Source organism: Crinia signifera, chromosome 7 (genome assembly GCF_055691185.1).
Source record: "Crinia signifera chromosome 7, ASM5569118v1, whole genome shotgun sequence".
In the NCBI taxonomy this organism is placed as follows: domain Eukaryota; kingdom Metazoa; phylum Chordata; class Amphibia; order Anura; family Myobatrachidae; genus Crinia; species Crinia signifera.
In genome coordinates, this window is record NC_139223.1 from 172,435,155 (window position 1) to 172,455,955 (window position 20,801).

At 48.0% G+C, this 20,801-nt stretch overlaps 1 protein-coding gene across 3 annotated transcripts in view; it reads right to left on the bottom strand.

The window, feature by feature from the left end:
- Positions 1-20,801, bottom strand: part of MAP3K13 (mitogen-activated protein kinase kinase kinase 13) — an 83,203-nt gene that overhangs the window by 35,286 nt on the left and 27,116 nt on the right. For all 3 annotated transcript variants that reach the window (XM_083154389.1, XM_083154388.1, XM_083154390.1), the window contains exon 2: positions 1,652-2,207. In XM_083154389.1, coding sequence (XP_083010515.1) covers positions 1,652-2,126 — 475 coding nt within the window. In that variant the 5' untranslated portion in view covers positions 2,127-2,207. The remainder of the gene's footprint in view (positions 1-1,651; positions 2,208-20,801) is intronic.

The window sequence follows — 20,801 nt, forward strand, 5'->3', positions numbered from 1 at the left end:
TGTGAATAAAGTGGCATTACTGTGTGGCATCATTTGAATTGGGGGTACTATTGTGTGGCCATGCCCCTTCCCAGCAAGAACACACCCCTGTTTGGGCTGTTTAAAATATTGCGGGTAGGAGCACCATAATGATGACTGCTATGATGAGGGTTGATGATGTTGGGAAAGGGGAGCAGGGTCAGAGGCGGAACTAGTGGTGGTGCTAGGGGGCACCAGCCAAAATCTTGCCTAGGGTGTCATTTAGGCTAGGGCCGGCTCTGATGTTCCCTGTGACTTCTCTACTGCGCCTGTGCAGGTTATGTGCGGAGGGCGATGTGTGCACCGATAATAGATTCCCCAACGACTCTCCCTCATTTCCATTGCTTCAGACTGATATCTCTGGACACTCTCTGGCAGACAATAAGGGCTATAATCCCTGTCCTCCTGCTGCAGCAGACAATAGGCAGTGAGGGGGGGGGGGAGCTCAGCCATCTGCTCTGCCCGACCATGAAAGACGGCGAAACTTCCAAGCACCCCCCTCTCCAGTACAGAACGCCCGCCTGTGTCACAATGGGCATCTCACAGCCCGGCCTGACAACATATTCCTGTGTTTTGTTGAGTCGCTGTTGCTTGGTACATCGGCACACACACACACACAATACTATAAGCTTTTGTTTTGCATACAAACATTAGGATCATAGTAAGACACCATAATACAGCTGCTGGGCTGATGGCGGAGGAACAAGTTATATTAGAGAACAGCAAATCACTGGCACAGTTGATTCTCTCTCCACCACTAGGATCTGTCTGGGACCTACTAGTTTTTTTGGACAATACAAGCTGCCTCTGCACATACGTGACCCGGCTAGGGATGGCCATTGGCACATCCCCCATCGATGGTTGCCATCGATGGCTTCTAGAGCAGGAACCATCGATGGTTATAAACCATTCTATCTCACACCATCGATGGTTTCTGCCATCGCTTAGCCGCGCATGCGCAGAGCAACGGGAGGGGTCGCTGCGGGCAGCCTGCTCGGCCGGGATCCGCACGCATGCACAGAAGAAACTTTAGCCATCAATCCAGTCTCTGGCGGGGCGGGCCGCCCGCAGCGATGCTGCTGGACGCAATGACGCTGCACACGCAGTGCGCATGCACCCACAACTTTTACCATCGGCAGCCATCCATCGATGGCATAAAACTATTCGACCATCCACTATCGATGCCCAAAACATCGAGCACTAGGTCCCAACCATCGATGTTTTGGGAACATCGATAGTCGATGGCCATCCCTAGACCCGGCTCTGCGGGATCACCTTGTGATGGGAGAGCTATGGCGGGAGACCTCCTGCAATGGTGACCATCGGCAGTAACCGCGGCCTCTGATAAACAGGGGGAAAAAATCTTATCTTGGTTCTGACGGAAATGGGGTCAAACATTCTTTAAAGGGGATCATTTTTTAACCTACATGTGGAGCAGGTTTAATTGCAGAACACGTCATGATGTGGCACAAGAAGACATGGTGTGATGTGGTGTAAGAAGACGACCTGCAATGGGGGGAAGGGACTATTCAGGCTTCTGCCAGGTGGCATCACTGGTTTGCCCTCAACTCGTTCAGTCTCGATTGCAAGAACCTTTACGAGTGGTATAAGGTCACCATCACACATTTCTCACCTTGCTGTTGTAGTTTATAATCGGTAGAATAGGCTTTACCGATCATGTTCCACACAGGCCGTAGACAGCCGAAAAGCCCCTCCAAGAAGCTCCCATTTCCACTGCCCGAGCGGCTGAAGTGTATCTTGATGTCCTCAGTGCCGCTATGACTGCCTCCGTCTCCCGAGTGGCTGCTGCCCGGAGGGGGAGTATTCTCCGCTTCATCTTGGTCCCTCAGCTGCAAGACGCTGTTCTCAAACTGGTCCCTGGAGTCCTCGCTGATGGAGGTGAGGACAGCCGCGGTGACCGGGCTGCTGGCATTCTCCAGGTGATCGCACCTATCCTGGGTCTCCTGAGGCTGGTGGTGGCTGGCGGTGTGCTCGCCAAATCCCACAATGTACTCTTTATCCTCCCGTATGGTATCAACAATGAGGTTTGGAGAAGATGACCAGGTCAAGGGGTCGTGCGGGCTAGCCATGGTACCATCGATGTGCATGGGGCAAGGTAACCCCAGGACACCGCTGCTGGAGGAGATTCCTTCAGCTCAGCCTCGTCCTAATAATTGGATCTGAGGGACCTGTAAGCAAATAAAGAAATGCGTCAGTAACAAGGATATATAGTAGATGGAAAAATAATGGGGTCATCTAGCTGGTATATCAGATTGCAACGGCTGAAGGGGTATTGAGGTGACCCAATTTACGTCGATATGCATTGGGTTGACACTGACGGTCGACAGTCGACACAAGCATTATGTCGACAATGGGAAGGTCGACAGTCAACGGTCGACATGAGTTTTCATGTTTTTTTTTTAATCCCATCCACGCCGTAGTGGATGGTAGGACATGAAATACCACCTGTCGGCATATGTCGGCTCAAAAAAAAAGCAACCTTTTGACTTTCGACCTTCCCATTGTTGACCTAATGCTTGTGTCAACCTTAGCCACGTTTGGAAATTTCTCAACGTGTGGAATATTTTCCGGATGTTGCAAAACACATCGATGTTGTCACTAGCAACGCTCCCTGGCGGCAAAGGGGTTAAACCGCATAAGATCTTATTTATATAAGACAGCGGTTAATACACAGCTAAGAAAAGGCCAGTCGCGGCTGATACGACTATAGGTTGTGTTTGCGTTGGAATGCAGGCTCTGCCCATGGCCTGTGAAAGGACTCACATCGCATTACCCAGAATGCACCGTACAGTAGTTAACAGAGCGTGATGGAATCGGAGCAGTACCTCTGGTGACAGCTGCCTACCACGGCCTGTCCTTGGGTGGAATAAGCTCATTCAGCTCGGACTTCATTAGCGATGTTCTGCAGGTCTGCAGAACTGCGAAGACAACCTGGCTTAATGACATTCCCGGGAGCCCGCAGACTGACATTTCCAGGCTTTCAGCCCTATCCAAAATGTTTTTTTGCCAACAAAGAGCGTCAAAGCCGAGATTATTATTATAACTATTTATACAGCGCCATTCATTTACGCTGTACAGAGAATATAGGTCATTCGTTTGCCACTGGAGCTTACAGTCTGACGTCCCAAACACGCAAGCGACATACGTGTTAATAAATCCAATGAACACGCCAGCCCTTCTGCTGCAGCGATGATGGCTATATACAGGCCGAGGGGTACCGGTGAGCCTCTGGCGGATACAGGCTCAGGATAATTTAATAGGGCACAATTTGAAGTAACTCTTAGTCTGCTGCGATGTTATTTAACCTACTTATCGCTGCCAGAGCTGTGTAGGTATTTACTGTCGGAGCAGCTGCTATTTGTGTACATATCTGTACGCTGGAGCGTCTTGCGGCTGTGCCAAACCAAACAGCATGTGACGGGGACAGCGCAGAGAGTAGGGTTCCTATCACCCCAGGGTAGTTACCTTCTGGATTCATGGTATCTTTAAACTGCCTGCTGACAGCACGGTCATCTCTGTGCACACAACGGGAATGCCTATTTGGCTGCTTAAATCATTACAATATATATTAATTACAACAGATATTGGGGGAAATTTGCTAAGGTGTTGCTATGGGCAACCAATCAGATAGTGGACCTCATTCAGGGCGCTTTGCATCCCTGTGCATTCACACAGGGGACCGATGTTGGGCAGAGGCAGGGGGGGGGGGTACATCACACATAGCTGCTGCGACCCAACTATTGGACAGCCTCAGCGGGTTACCTGTAATGTGTCGAAGAGGAGGGGGGGGGGGCGGCCTTGCTGTTTGCCCACCACAGCCTACAGCAGAAAGTTAGAATCTGCCCCTTCATTTCTTATCACCCCAATAAGACATTATAGTTATCTATGCCCCTACGTACCACGGGTGCTCCTGCGCACTTATCAGCGCCACTATTCAGTGCACGTGGGAAAGACTGACATTTTTCTGAACAATTTCGCATCCATCTTGCTGAATTGAATCCCCCCCTTAGAGTGTTACACCGGGCCATACCGAGGCGTTACACCAGGCATGTCCAAACTATGACCCTCCAGCTGTTGTAAAACTACAAGTGCCATCATGCCTTGCCACACATTTCCTATTAGGGAATGGTAAAACTATGGCAAGGCATGCTGGGATGTGTAGTTTCACAACATCTGGAGGGCCACAGTTTGGACATGCCTGCGTTACACTATGGCAAACTACAGCAGGAGGCTTCTACGTGTACGGAATGAATAGGAGGAACCTCAGCTGCAGCCCAAATGAACGGTTCTGTGATATTACTGAGATGATGCAATTGTCAATGTTTGCCTCTGACAGGTTATACCACAGTATTAGAAATGTTCTGGCCTGTTTGTATAAGATGAGAAGGACGCCAGGCGTGGAAGGTTCTTGTGCCAGCCAGTATAAAAGGGAACAAAACGGAGCAGTTTTAGCTGGACAGAACCGCTGCATACACGTATGTGGGACAGGACAATGCAACTTTACTAATAAAGCAGTTATTACTAAATAATCCATGAAAGCACGTTGCTTAAACAAAGCCACTGCAAATGTATTCCAAAGTCACAGCGGGACACATACGGTACCCAACGGTCAGGATCTGGCAGTCAGAACACCAACCTCAGGATCGCCATACGGAGAATCCGGACAGGGGCTCCGTAAGGGATCAAACCCTCTCCCCCTACCACTTTAACACCCTCTTGTCACAGCCTAACCCCCGCACCCTGCTGCCAAAATCTAACCCCCCGCCAAGCAACCTAACACTAACCTCTCCCTACCACAGTATAACCCTAAATACCCCCCACTCGCAACCTTCCCCGGCCACACGAAAGCCCACCCAGCATTTTCTCTGCTCCGGATGCCAGCTGTCAATATTTTAGCGTTGGCATCCTGATCCTTTCAGAGTTCCGTCACCGACCTTCTGGCAGTCAGGATGCCAACGTCAGTATATTGACCCACTGGTAGCTGTACATATCTTTGCTATGGATGCAGCTGCCAGCCAGGGCCCCCAGCTCACATTATGCCACAAAGAATCCCCCAGTTTATATTATGCCACAGTGGCCCCACACTGGTGTTATAGCTATGATGCCCTTTTGTTAATTCAGCAATGCCTGACAATATGAAACCACTTGTCACACTGGCATACACAAAGCCATTAATATTATACAGATAAAGGGGATACGGTCGTATTGTCGACCCGAATTAGGTCAACAGTCATTAGGTCGACACCGTTGGTTTGACAGGCAACAAGGTCAACAGGGTTCTAGGTCGACATGGATGAAGGTGGACAGGTGTCTAGGTCGACATGGGTTTAGGTCAAAGAATGTGTTAGGTCGACAGGTCGCAAGGTCGACATGGTTTTTTTTGTTTTTTACTTTTTTGGAGCCGACATGTGGCGACAGGCGGTATTTCATGCCCTACCATCCACTAGGGCATGGTGGAAGAATAAAATAGTGTGCCGAGCGCAGCGAGGCACCGTGCCCAAAGCATCGCGAGCGATGCGAGGGGCTGCGTTAGACTTCCAACTGTGTCCATGCCGACCGTGTCAACATTCGGGTAAAAAAAAACTGTGAAAAAAACCCATGTCGACCTCGCGACCTGTCTACCTAACGCATTTGTCGACCTATCTGCCATGTCACAGACTGTGTTTGAAAAATGTCAGACAGGATCTGATTGGTTGGTTGTTTATCACTCTCCATTTTATCACTTTTGAAGCTTAGTGCATCTGGCACATACACTAACTTCTGTAGCAGCCCCGTCAGGTCAGCGTTGTAGAGAAGACAACCCTAACAGGTCCACAGGAACTTAACTTCTAGTAATAGGAGTCGTTGTCACTGGTGTGTTGCTGTAGATTAGTATATGGCACGTATTACTATTTATCTTCCCTGTGTGTGTGTGTGCAAGGCCTGGATCCGGCTGATAAATTAGGAGGTGTCCTTTAATGCACACAAACACAGCGTATCACCTGGGCAGCCGGTAAACACAGGAACAAAAGCTGAGCGCGATGTTCTAGCTGACGGCTGTCGTACTGCTTACTGTACATGACGTTTCTGGTCACCTGATAGCTCTCAGCTACAGCCCAGCATCACAGAGACGGAGATGAGCGCGGCTGGTACATCGCTCATCAGCGCCTCAAGTGATCGGACCGCACCATTCCGCAGTGTCTCTGAAATGTCCGCCTGAAGCCTGCTGAACTAAATGCACCGCAGACACCTACTGTCCGGTATAAATGTGGCATGGCGCCCTGAGGGCCTGCGTGGGTCACAGCTTCGTATACGGCCGCAAGTGGCGATATATTCAGCAAACTGTACATGCGCAGAAGCAAATTTAGGAATTGGTTGCCAATAGCAACATCCCATCTGAAATAGACTTACCATCTTAATAAATTTACCCCTGAAGATGTGGAAGGAAAAACTGAATGGCTTTGCCCTTGAGGGCACACGTATACTCGCATTGGCATAAGGCCGTATCAGGAGTGTCTGCTGCCTAGCAACAATGAAGAGCAGCCCTTTTGTGGGTTGTAAGAGAAGGAAATGCATATAATGGAAGAGGGCCCTGCTCGTGAGAGCTTACATTCTAAAGTAGTAGCGTAGTCTACCAGGCATTCCAGGACAGTGCTTCATTCATCCGCCTCTATGACAACACAGGAACAGCAATGAGGGGGTGCCGGACGGGGTCCCGACAGACTGGATCTCGACAGCCATTTACCCGACGTCGGGATCCCGACTGTTAAAACACTGACAGATGGGTTCCCGACAGCCACCGGCTATTCTCCCTCGTGGGGGTCCACGACCCCCATAGAGGTAGAATAGAATAGGTGGCGAGCGTAGGGCGCCACCGTGCCTGCAGCGTGGTGAGTGAGTCCGGACAGTCGGGATCCCGACTGTCGGAACCCTATACCACACCCTCAAAGACAGTGGCGAAACACTGTCGCAGGGAGGCGCTATGTAAGTGCGGGTGCCGGGGGGCTGCGGGGTTATAGTAACGCCCCCGCCACAGACCCACAGATTTATTTGTATTTGTCCCGGCTCCCCTCCGCTGCAGTCCCGGCTCCTCTCCTGGCTTGTTCTGATGCTATGGAGACGCACCATCATAAAATGTCCGCCCCCATATAGCAGATCGTTCTCTGAAACTGTCTACTGTATGGGGGCGGACATTTTGTGATGGTCCGTTTTTCATTGCAGAAGCCAGGAGGGGAGTCGGGACTGCACAGATGAAAAGTTCTACAGGTCCCTGCTGCGCGGCGAGGTAAGACACGGGGATGCATGGGGGGCATTGGCGGTCAGGGGACACGGGCGGCTGGGGGTGAGGGGCGCTGCCAAAATACCGGCAGGGGGGGGGGGGAGCATACAATGTAGTTACGCCACTGCTCAATGAGGCATGTGCATCATAGTTGCCGACTTTTTGGCTGCACTCTCTGGGAGAGAGCAGCCAGCTCAGTGAAGCAGGGGGGCAGGGCCATCGTCGGGAGGGGAAAAGGGGCAGATAGAGGGCAGAGCCACAGGCGTGCCTAGAGTGATTTCAGGCATTGCACTGCGGGGGCAGGGCTAAAATGCAGCGATCAGGTAATTTGACCCGCGGAACCCCGTGCCGAGGGGCAGTTTGCGGGAGATGAAGGGCAGTGCGGGAGGGTCTTTCCAGGGGGGCCGGGAGAGGGACCCAATTTCCGGGACCCTGCCGGCCATTTCTGGAGGATAGACAACCCTGATTGTGCATTATAAGGAAACGGAGCTGTCCTCTAGAAATCAGTGACGTCATCGCAACGTATAGGTAAGTGTACATGCAGCATCCTCGTGTGCTCGGTATCTGGCCCCTGGGATGACAATGTCTAGTACGACAATCACTTGGTCAACCACTAATGGTCGACAGTGAGTAGTTCGACACCTACGAAAGGTCGACATACCCTAGGTCAACAATGACAGAAGGTTGACACAAGCTAACATGGTCGACGCGTGTTTCTCATGTTTTTTTTTTTTAATCGGCTTGGCTCATTCTTTACCATCCAAGTGGGCATAAAGTAGATTATAATAGTGTGCCAAGTGCAGCGAGCCGTGCCAGGGGACGCAATACACCTATACAAAGTACACATGTACATGTCCACGTATGTCGACATAGACACAAACCTTGAAAACTTATGTTGACCTTTTCATTGTCTACCATGTTCTTGTCACTCTTTTGCTTGTGTTAACCTTCTGTCGATGTCAACCTACAGGACGTCGGCCATTTTTAGGCGTCGACCTATTGACTTGACCTAGACATGGTTTATCATCTATACCGGTGATGGCTAACCTTAACACTCCAGCTGTTGTTGAACTACACATCCCAGCATGCCCTACTTCATTTTTAGCATGGCCAAATAGCAGAACTGTAGCAGGGCATGCTGTGACGTGTAGTTCAACAACAGCTGGAGTGTCAAGGTTAGGCATCACTGGTCTATACCATAATCCATGAGCCCTGGGGGGTCATTATTTTTACCTGGTATACACAGGGCCGTCTTAACATTAGGAAGGGCCCCTGGGCAACCTAGTTCACTGGACCCCCCCCCCCCCCCCCCCCAAATTAGTTTGCCCAGGAGCCCACAGTCACCTCCCCAACCCTCACCTCTCTGGCTCCGTGCGGCAGCCAGTCAGCTTCCGGCGTAATGTCCCTTACATATAATTCCCCTCGTAGTGCCCCTTAAACATTGCCCATATTACTGCCCCTTACAGAATTCCCATACTGATTCCATATAAGAGGAGAGACCTCATTGCCACGTCCCTCTATCCCCACCACAAACACCCTGTCCCCCAACATACACCCCATAACCCTCTATCCCCACCACAAACACCCTGTTCCACCCACAGACCCCCTATAAAGCTTTACTCACATATACACCCTAGTCCCCCTGTTTATGCCACATTCACTCCCTATTCCTCTACACCACTCCCAATTACACACCCTACTCTTTCACTGTCCCCAACATACCCCATACCATCCAACACCAGGGTGGTGAGTCTGGACCTCTTTTAGGTTTGTTATACTGGAGCTCGAGCATGGTCCCCCTTCTGATGGCCACAACTTACCAGCACATTGGGAGCCGGGTGGGCGGGATGATGATGTTAGCTGCGGCGGCTGTGATGGCTGTCACGAGAGGGGAGCAGTGCCGCGGATCGCCCCTGCGCGCGACATCTGACAGTGGGGACCCCCCAGCTGTCCGCTGCCCAGGCGCTCCCAGTCCCCGCTGTAACAGTGCACTAGTGTGTGCTGCTGCGCCTGCTATTTAAGATTCACATATCCCGCTGGACCGCGCTAGCCAATAGGCGCTCGCGGTCCAGCAGCCACCAGTTGATTGGCTGCTGGACCGCAAGCGCCTATTGGCTGGCGGTCCAGAGGGAGACGTGAATTTTAAATAGCATCACGTCTCCCGCACACAGCGAGCCGCGGTGAGAGCTAGCGGGCGAGCTGGCGGTGCTGGGACGGCTTCGGCGCCAGGATAGCTTCCATCGCCCGGAGCTGGTGCTCCACCGGCACCGCCCTCGCTACGCCTCTGCCGCCACCGCCCTGATCCCCCTGCCCGGATCCCCCAGCGAGGGTGAGCGGATTCCCGGCCGGCCACCATCTTTCCCATTGGGCTGGGCCGGGGGCCCCTAGGTCCTAGGGCCCCCGGGCAACTGCCCATCGTGCCCAATGGGAAAGACGGCACTGGGTATACACCCCAGTGGCCGACTGTCCATCATGAGCAATTGAGCGCCTCTGTACGCAGCTTATAGAGTCACACCTGTAATACTCCCAAAATATGCAACATCTCAGTGCGTCTTTATATCCAACCTCTACTACTTCCCAGTCCCTTTCCGGGAACACCTTCCACACTTCTGTTACCCTGCGGAAACTCAAACATTGCACTGGAAGCAAATACCGGTTAGCAGCTATGAAATGATGGAAAAAGACCACTGATTGGATGGCCACAGAGGTCGGCAACCATAAATCGCATTGTTCTGAGGCCAATCTTTCCTTAGAAGGAGCTATTTGCTTACAGGAGCGGAGATGTACCAGATTATATGGCATGCTGGATTTGTATCCTGCATTCCAAGTGCAGATTAGTGTTTCATAGGAAGGGACTGCACGGCCTAGTTGGGATACCTGCTTGGTACCACGGCCAGCGGCGCACGTCAGGGGTCTGGAGAGTGCAGCATCCTGTCTGAGCCTATAAGCACTGGTAATCCTTAGGAGAGCCACACTAAGCGGATTTGGTTGAGTCTATGCCGGGAAGCCCGGATTGTAAAATACACGCTCCCCTCACACTATGACTCCTTACAGTAGATCTCACAGGCAGAAATTTGTGATTTAGGAATATAAAAAAATAAGAAATACAGATACACCGCAGAGAACGAGATTACTGACACACATACAGATACGCTGCAGAGAACGGGATTACTGACACACATATACAGATACACCGTGTAGAACGAGATTACTGACACAAATATACAGATACGCCGCAGAGAACGAGATTACTGACACACATATACAGATACACTGCAGAGAACGGGATTACTGACACACATATACAGATACGCTGCAGAGAACGGGATTACTGACACCCATATACAGATACGCCGCAGAGAGCGAGATTACTGACACCCATATACAGATACACCACAGAGAACGAGATTACTGACACATATACAGATACGCTGCAGAGAACGGGATTACTGAAACACATATACAGATACACCGCAGAGAACGAGATTACTGACACACATATACAGATACGCTGCAGAGAACGGGATTACTGACACCCATATACAGATACACTGCGGAGAACGGGATTACTGACGCCCATATACAGATACACCGTGTAGAACGAAATTACTGACACACATATACAGATACGCTGCAGAGAACGAGATTACTGACACACATATACAGATACACTGCAGAGAACGAGATTACTGACACACATATACAGATACGCTGCAGAGAACGGGATTACTGACACCCATATACAGATACACTGCAGAGAACGGGATTACTGACGCCCATATACAGATACACCGTGTAGAACTAAATTACTGACACATATACAGATACGCTGCAGAGAACGGGATTACTGACGCACATATACAGATACGCTTCAGAGAGCTAGATTACTGACACACATATACAGATATGCTGCAGAGAACGGGATTACTGACACCCATATACAGATACATTGCGGAGAACGGGATTACTGACACACATATACAGATACACCGCAGAGAACGAGATTACTGACACATATACAGATACACTGCAGAAAGCGAGATTACTGACACACATATACAGATACACTGCAGAGAGCGAGATTACTGACACATATACAGATACACTGCAGAGAACGGGATTACTGACACACATATACAGATACACTGCAGAGAACGGGATTACTGACACACATATACAGATACGCTGCAGAGAACGGGATTACTGACACACATATGCAGATACGCTGTAGAGAACGGGATTACTGACACACATATACAGATACACTGCAGAGAGCGAGATTACTGACACACATACACAGATACGCTGCAGAGAACGAGATTACTGACACACATATACAGATACACTGCAGAGAACGGGATTACTGACACACATATACAGATACACTGCGGAGAACGGGATTACTGACGCCCATATACAGATACACTGCAGAGAACGGGATTACTGTCACCCATATACAGATACACTGCGGAGAACGGGATTACTGACGCCCATATACAGATACACCGTGTAGAACGAAATTACTGACACAAATATACAGATACGCTGCAGAGAACGAGATTACTGACACACACATACAGATACACTGCAGAGAACGAGATTACTGACACACATATACAGATACACTGCAGAGAACGGGATTACTGACACACATATGCAGATACACAGTGGAGAGGGAGATTACTGACACACATATACAGGTAGCCGCGGATGTACACGGGACCGCGCATCGGACCTGAGGGGACATCAAACTGAGCCGATTTGGGCTGATTTCACGGCCTGATTCGTCGCAATCGCCCGAAAATTAGCTCGGTGAATGGGCACTTTTAGAACCGCATCCAGAATATAAAGTGGTAAGTAATACTATACACCATTATATATTATGTATGATAAAGCCAAGGGCTTGCCAGTGGATCAGGGAAAATGCGTTAACAACTCAGACAGATAATTTGTATCACAATGTAGTCGCAGTCTGACTTACTGAAGAGCAGACTTCAATCTATAATAACCAAGTAAACAGTAAGGAAAGAAGAGATACAGTCCGGAATTCTAACTGCATGACACAAGTGACCAACGCATTTCACCATCCGACAGTCTCCAGTGGATGATTCCATTGATAAAATCAAATAAATATATATTCAGAAGGGCTGTGATGGTTTTGTTTGTATTATGTATAATGATCCCACAGAGCCATTTCCTAAAGGTGCTACACAATAGAGGATTTTTTTAAAGCAATATACATGATAACGACATATCGTAAAGACATTATCGTTTATATCGTCTGGGGCGTACGCTATATTGTTAATGAAGCCTCATCTGTACATGCAGCAAGACAAAGGTAATTACTAGCGAGCACTAAATTAGGTACTTGTCTAGTTTCACGGTGGCAGATAAATCGCATTAGATTTGCATAAATTGTGATGATTTAGTACCTGTTCATAACCCCACTATCCGCTACGGCATAGAGTTGATTGTATATAGTAATCCGCGAGGGGACGCGGATTACTTTACATGTATTCCGTGGTGAGCGCAGCGAGCCCCGCAAGGGGACGCGGAATACATGTAAAGTAATCTGCGTCTGCTCACCACGGAATACATGTAAAGTTATCCGCGTCCGCTCACCACGGAATACATGTAAAGTAATCCGCGTCCGCTCGCCACGGAATACATGTAAAGTAATCCGCGTCCGCTCGCCACGGAATACATGTAAAGTAATCCGCGTCCGCTCGCCACGGAATACATGTAAAGTAATCCGCGTCCCCACGCGGTACTCACTACGCTCGCCACGCTTCCGGCTCGCCACACTATATAAAATCAACTCTATGCCGTAGTGGATAGTGGGGTTATAAACAGGTACTAAATCGCATCGCACATCAAATCGTATGCAAATCGCATGCGGTATCTGCCGCTGTAAAACTAAACAAGTACCCTAAATTATATTCTAGCACACCACGTGTGCCAGTTAGGGAATTTACATTGTGGTCTTCAATTGGACAAAAAAAAATCATGTGACTGACACAAATTCTCTGTACATCGCTGCGTAATTAGAGATGTTATTATAATGCTAATCCTGGATATTACCGGTTCCTAGATATTCTTATTTTTATCATTTTTTACCCTCTACTACTGGTCATTTTATTTGTCTTTATTTTAATTATTATATTACCTTTATGTTTACTCGTTTTAATATTTACTCAATTATATTAACTTAACTTAATGTATTATACTTGTTTTATATCCAACTATGGAATGCCCTATGGAATGCTCTTCCACGCACAATAAGACCCCCCACTAGCCTCCAAACTTTCAAGCGTTCCCTGAAAACTCACCTCTTCAGGCAAGCCTATCATATTTAAATTCTACACACATAACCCTCTGAGTCACTTATGTATTATATAGCTTCCCTTCTGGACTTGTAACTTGGTGGGACTGCTATACTATTACTGGTGTCTGTCCTTGTGTTTCTCTCCTATATCCCTATAGATTGTAAGCTTGCAGCAGGGCCCTCCTACCTCCAAGTCTGTCTGTTGTTACCCAGTTTGTTTTATCACTGTCTACTATTATAAAGCGCAACGGAATCTGCTGCGCTATATAAGACGCTGTAACGGAATCTGCTGCGCTGTATAACACGCTGTAACAGAATCTGCTGCGCTATATAAGACACTGTAACGGAATCTGCTGCGCTATATAAGACACTGTAACGGAATCTGCTGCGCTATATAAGACACTGTAACGGAATCTGCTGCGCTATATAAGACGCTGTAAAGGAATCTGCTGCGATATATAAGACGCTGTAACGGAATCTGCTGCGCTATATAAGACGCTGTAAAGGAATCTGCTGCGCTATATAAGACGATGTAACGGAATCTGCTGCGCTCTATAATACACTGTAACGGAATCTGCAGCGCTCTATAAGACGCTGTAACGGAATCTGCTGCGCTATATAAGACGCTGTAACGGAATCTGCTGCGCTATATAAGACGCTGTAACGGAATCTGCTGCGCTATATAATACACTGTAACGGAATCTGCTGCGCTATATAAGAAACTGTAACGGAATCTGCTGCGCTGTATAACACGCTGTAACAGAATCTGCTGCGCTATATAAGACACTGTAACGGAATCTGCTGCGCTATATAAGACACTGTAACGGAATCTGCTGCGCTATATAAGACACTGTAACGGAATCTGCTGCGCTATATAAGACACTGTAACGGAATCTGCTGCGCAATATAAGACACTGTAACGGAATCTGCTGCGCTATATAAGACGCTGTAACGGAATCTGCTGCGCTATATAAGACACTAACGGAATCTGCTGCGCAATATAAGACACTGTAACGGAATCTGCTGCGCTATATAAGACGCTGTAACGGAATCTGCTGCGCTATATAAGACACTGTAACGGAATCTGCTGCGCTATATAAGACACTGTAACGGAATCTGCTGCGCTATATAAGAAACTGTAACGGAATCTGCTGCGCTGTATAACACGCTGTAACAGAATCTGCTGCGCTATATAAGACACTGTAACGGAATCTGCTGCGCTATATAAGACACTGTAACGGAATCTGCTGCGCTATATAAGACACTGTAACGGAATCTGCTGCGCTATATAAGACACTGTAACGGAATCTGCTGCGCTATATAAGACACTGTAACGGAATCTGCTGCGCAATATAAGACACTGTAACGGAATCTGCTGCGCTATATAAGACGCTGTAACGGAATCTGCTGCGCTATATAAGACACTGTAACGGAATCTGCTGCGCAATATAAGACACTGTAACGGAATCTGCTGCGCTGTATAAGACACTGTAACGGAATCTGCTGCGCTGTATAACACGCTGTAACAGAATCTGCTGCGCTATATAAGTCACTGTAACGGAATCTGCTGCTCTATATAAGACACTGTAACGGAATCTGCTGCGCTGTATAAGACACTGTAACGGAATCTGCTGCGCTGTATAACACGCTGTAACAGAATCTGCTGCGCTATATAAGTCACTGTAACGGAATCTGCTGCTCTATATAAGACACTGTAACGGAATCTGCTGCGCTGTATAAGACACTGTAACGGAATCTGCTGCGCTGTATAACACGCTGTAACAGAATCTGCTGCGCTATATAAGACACTGTAACGGAATCTGCTGCGCTATATAAGACACTGTAACGGAATCTGCTGCGCTATATAAGACACTGTAAATAAATAAATAAATCTATGGAGGGAATGCAATTACATGTGAATGATTTAGCCCGGCCAAATCAGCGCAGCAGCAGTCACGCTTTACGGCAGCCCATCTTACACAAAAGTGTTCACTATCCCATAGGGCAGCGAGAAACTTTAAAAGTAAATTCAGGATTCAGCCGGGTGGGTAAAAGGAAACAAATGCAGCAGTGCCAACGCCAGCGTTCAAAGACAATTCTAACTCTTTGGCTGGAATTGAAGTACCCTCCCCCCATGTCTATCCATATTTACCTATTCATTGATATTTTTATTATAACTATTATCAGCTATTTCCAAACATTTAATTTTTTTTTATATATATATTACCTCCCATCCCTCACCGGAGATGGTTTAGGTGCGGACAGTGTCTGCCATCCATCATCGGATCTCTGGCCACCAATATAAGGCATCGATAAACCATCAATGCTTGTTATTGGTCATCCCTACTCTGAGGAACCCCTATAATGATGAATACATTGGACCCCACTCTTTTTGTCCACCGTCTGTGAGTGTGAGCAGCAGCGCTGAAAGTCCACAATGGGATCCAAGGATCCAGCCAGGACAGCTCGAGAGACTCTTTAAATATACATTAACCTTATATGCAAATATAATATTAATATGTTTTAAATTGCATTTAAATACTAACCAAGAAATCACTGCTCCAATCTCAGATACAGCAATTATTGGGTATCTAACTCATCCATAACCTATCAGCCCCATCTTTTTGCGAAAATACATACTGTAGGTCCAAGAAACTATCCTGGATCCTGTGTGTTTAGCACCCCCAAAAAAAAAAAAAAACTAAAACAGGGTATATACCCCATTTTTTGGTGCAAACATTTATCAGGGACAATTGAATAATGCCCCCCTCCCCCTTTTTAAGTTTTTTTTTTTTTTTTTTAAGTAATTGAATGCAAAAAAAAAGACGCTTACCAGATTTGGTAAAAGGTTACATTATGGTCAATGGTCAAATGGTAAAATGATGACAGAAATAATGTACTACTTTAACACTTTGAGTGGCGACATCTCTGTGAGAGATGGGCAAATATCGACTAAAAATTCCAGCGTAGCTCACGTTTGTTATATAAATTCAAATAAAGAATGTGTAAAAAAAAAGATGATATTTCATATATAAGGTGACATTACCGGTCATTATCATGAATAGAAATGTTTGCTTGGCAATTTTCACAACTATTTTTACAAGTCCACTTGGCACTCAGAGGGTTAAAAAACACTTTAATCATAAAAAAAACCCATAAACAAATGATGTAATACAACAGTCCGAGTTTGCCACATGTGATAGATACTGCCCGAACTCAGACATTTTTTTTTAAAGCGGCAATCATTTACATGTCCTAACCAGGCCTTGTAAATGATTGTTGCTTCAAAAAAAAAAAAAAATGCTCTGAAATCTCTCCGACTTATACCCCATTCACACCAGTCAAATTTCCAGGGATTTCAACCCTGCTATGGAGCAGGATTGTTCCCGGATTCAACCCGGGGACCTGGCCAGTGTGAAAGGGCTAGGAGATACTTACCCGCGTTGCCGGTCCTCGGTGTGCTATCAGGCCGGGGATTCACACAGGCGGTGGGCGCAAATGACAGGACAGTAGCAGATGAAGATGACGCAGCTTTTCGGCGCCCTCACTGCCGCCGGAGAGCTGCATCATCTGCACCCCCCGTCTGACCTGTCATCTGCGCCCGCCGCCTGCACCGAGGACCAGCAACCGGGGTGAGTACTCTGCTGCCATCCCGCTGCCATCCCGCTGCCATCAAGCCACCTGCCTGCCTCCTGACAGCCTCCTGCCCGCCTCCTGACAGCCTCCTTCCCACCCCCTTCACACACCAGAAAATGCAGTGACTTTTCTGGTGTGAAAGGGGCCAACCCGTGAATGGCCTGGCGTGATCCCTGGGCCATATTCCCGGGTGGGTCCCTGCATTTTCTGGTGTGAAAGGGGTATAAATCGGACTATGGAGCAGATTTATTAAGACAGGAAAAGTGATAGTGTGGCATGTACTTTATCACAGGCCAATCAGCTCCTAACTGTCAAGTTACAGACTGGGTTCGAAAAATGACAGTCATGAGCTGATTGTCCGGTGATAAAGTACCGCCCACTTTATCACTTTGCCAAGTTTAATACACCTGCCCCTGTATTACAACCTGCCATATGTTTGCGGCGCAGTTGTGTGGACTACAGCAGTCATCCAATTGCTTTGCTGTCTGTAGTTTCTCTACATCGTCCATTAAGGAAATCCTTAAAGCCTGGTCTGTTATCAGACTCTTGAAATGACCTAAATGAATAATACTGTATAAACAAACAGCAGTAATGAGTAACAATCTTTCAGGAGCCACAATGTGGCCCTCAGGAGATTCACCTGATCCAAGACTGTCTGAATTCAATGGGACGTAATGCGAGATGTTAAGTGCACAAAGAGGGAATAAGATGCACTGGAGCGCACGGCCGGAGAAAGGATTACAGTGCCGTTATCCCACCACCCCCGCAGGCTATGTAATAACCACAAGTAATGCACAAAATGAGAGGAAAACAATCCAGTGTGGTACAAAGAACATCAATATTCAGAATGTCAGTAGGTGACATGACAACAAGCAGCGTCGACATGGTCAGCATCTGGCATATTGACACAATGGGATAAATTTACTAAGAACCAACTTTACCAGTAACCAATCAGATTCTATCAATGATCTTCTACAAGGTGCTAAATAATTGATTGGTTGCTATGGACAACATCTCATCTTCAGTCTTACCCCAATGAATTTCTTTAGTGCACTAACCCTTCCCTTAAACTGAGTCAGCGCTGATCTGGAGGCAGTGGCGTAGCTATAGCACCGCAGCTCCCGCGGTCGCGGGGGGGCGCTGTGCATATGGGGGCGCCGGGGGGGCTGCGGTGCTATAGTAATCCCCCCGCCCCCCATCCCCCGCAGGCTTACCTGTCCGCGCGTCCCGGCTCTCCTCCTGGCTTCAATCAATGCTATGGAGACGGACCAAGATAAAATGGCCGCCCCATAAAGCAGACTGTTCTCTGAAACTGTCTGCGGTATGGGGGCGGCCATTTTATCGTGGTCCGTCTGCATAGAATTAATTGAAGCCAGGAGGGGAGCCGGGACGCGCGGACAGGTAAGCCTGCGGCAATGGGGGGAGGGGGCATGGGGGGCATGGGCAGCCGGCGGGGGGGGGGGGAGGCTTGGCACCCGGGGGGGGGGCGCCCCCCCATTAACGGCGGGGGGGGCGCCCCAAACAAAGCTACGCCACTGTCTGGAGGAATCCATCCTGCATCCCACCGAGGAAAACAACGTTCCAGAAATTAAGAAACTGAGGAGGAGCCGTTCACTACACATGCGCAACTGGGAGAAACGCCGCGCCATCTATCGGCAACACATTCACCCACCGCGATTAGATACAACACCGCTACAGCGTCTGACAACACATAAGGGCCCTGATTGTGCTTTTTACACTAAGTGGCCCCCTTCTCAGACATTTCCAGGGCAAATGAAAGTCAATCTAGGCTGACTTTTATTTGCAACCATCGAATCATCGGAGCGTATATTCGCTCAAGAGCGGGGAACGGGCGTTTGCTCGTAATGCAATGAACGACTGCTGCTTAGTGAGTGAACCTGAATCAGGGGCTCGTTTGTGTTATTCCCTCTCCCAACACACAGACAGGAGATAAAAGTTAAACCAGCGACACATTTTCCTTCCGTCTCCTTTGAGATTGAGCCTTGCGGTGGCTGAATAAGTATTTTCCCAGACTTCTATGTTTCTTGTAACTTGTTCTTGTCTCTGGCGATCCCGGGGGATGGATGGAGGATGCGCTGGAGGAAAGGCTGGGAGAGTGTGGTGCAGCTACACCGGATCTCTTAAATCGATAGGATTTTATTTCCTCCAGTCCCCGGCAAGCTGCCCACTTACATTGTAATACAATGTATACATCTAATTCATGGAGGGAAGGCAATCCTGCAACCAGACTATAAGCATTGATACATCCGGTAATTACTGTATACTCATCTGTATACATCAACACAAACTCATTTGCACAAGTCAGTAGGTTCCGTTACTTCCCATTGGCGTTGGAATGGGAAGGGTCCAACAAAGGTTAATTAGAAATGACAAATCAGCTTGTGATTTGGGAGTGTTATGTTTAAAACAGACTCATTTAGGGGGTTATTCTAGTATGTTCGCAAGGGCCATACGTTTGCACGGAAACCGATGGAAATGCCTAGCCTTTCATGGGTGTTTCCATGAAAACGCTGGGCCAATCAGCTCCTGCCTGACATTTTTCAAACACAGTCTGTGACATGGCAGACAGGAGCTGATTGGCTGGTGGTTTATCACTCTCCATTTTATCACTTTCGAAGCGTAGTACATCTGGCCCTGAATGCCCATGCACATCTAACGTTACCTCAGAGTAACCGTAGATGTGCCTGTGCCTTCCACATTATTCGATAGTTGGCGACCTTCCCCCCACAGCCTGCGATTGGATGTTTATGTTAAACGTTGATTTGCAGCCCATGCATACGAACGCAACGTGCGAGGGGGGGGCATGCGTATCGGCATTTGTAGGAAGGTGTCCAGTGGACTCGCAAGGCTGTAAATTTGCAGCCTTGCGAACCAACCAGAATAAGGTCCTTAACGTGGGGAAACCCTGGAAAAACATTATTGCTTACAATAAATTATTATTAGAATTTTATTTATAAGGCGCCACAAGTGTTTCGCAGCGCCGTACAAAGGAACAGTACAGGGAGACAAAGCTTGGCAAAACATTGAATAAATAACAAAAAAAGAGTACAAATAAATAGCGCCACAGATCAATACACATTACAGCTTAAATATAAGTAGTGAGGACTAGTGAGGACTACAAATAGAGGCTTGTGGCCAATGATGGAGATGAGTATGCGGACGAAGATGGTCACTGAGTGTTTGAGTATGGGAGAGCTGTGAGTGACATGTGAAGAGAAGAGGGCTTTGACAACAGGAGGGAAGAGGGCCCTGCTCTGAGGAGCTTACAATCTAATTAATAATTATAAATTAATAAATACTAATCACTCCTAATCAGGATGATTATAATAAACACTGCAATATTACATAGGGAAAATCTGAGGAGCTTCGCATCATTTCGCCCAAAAATATAGCCCTACCAAACATGACCAGGTGATCTCATCCGGTGGGTCCCTAACACCAAGGTTCAAGACTAGTCCGACGGACCTCCCAGGCTAGGACATGCCAGCCGTCCCAATCGTTCCCTAGTGTTAGTGCAGGGGC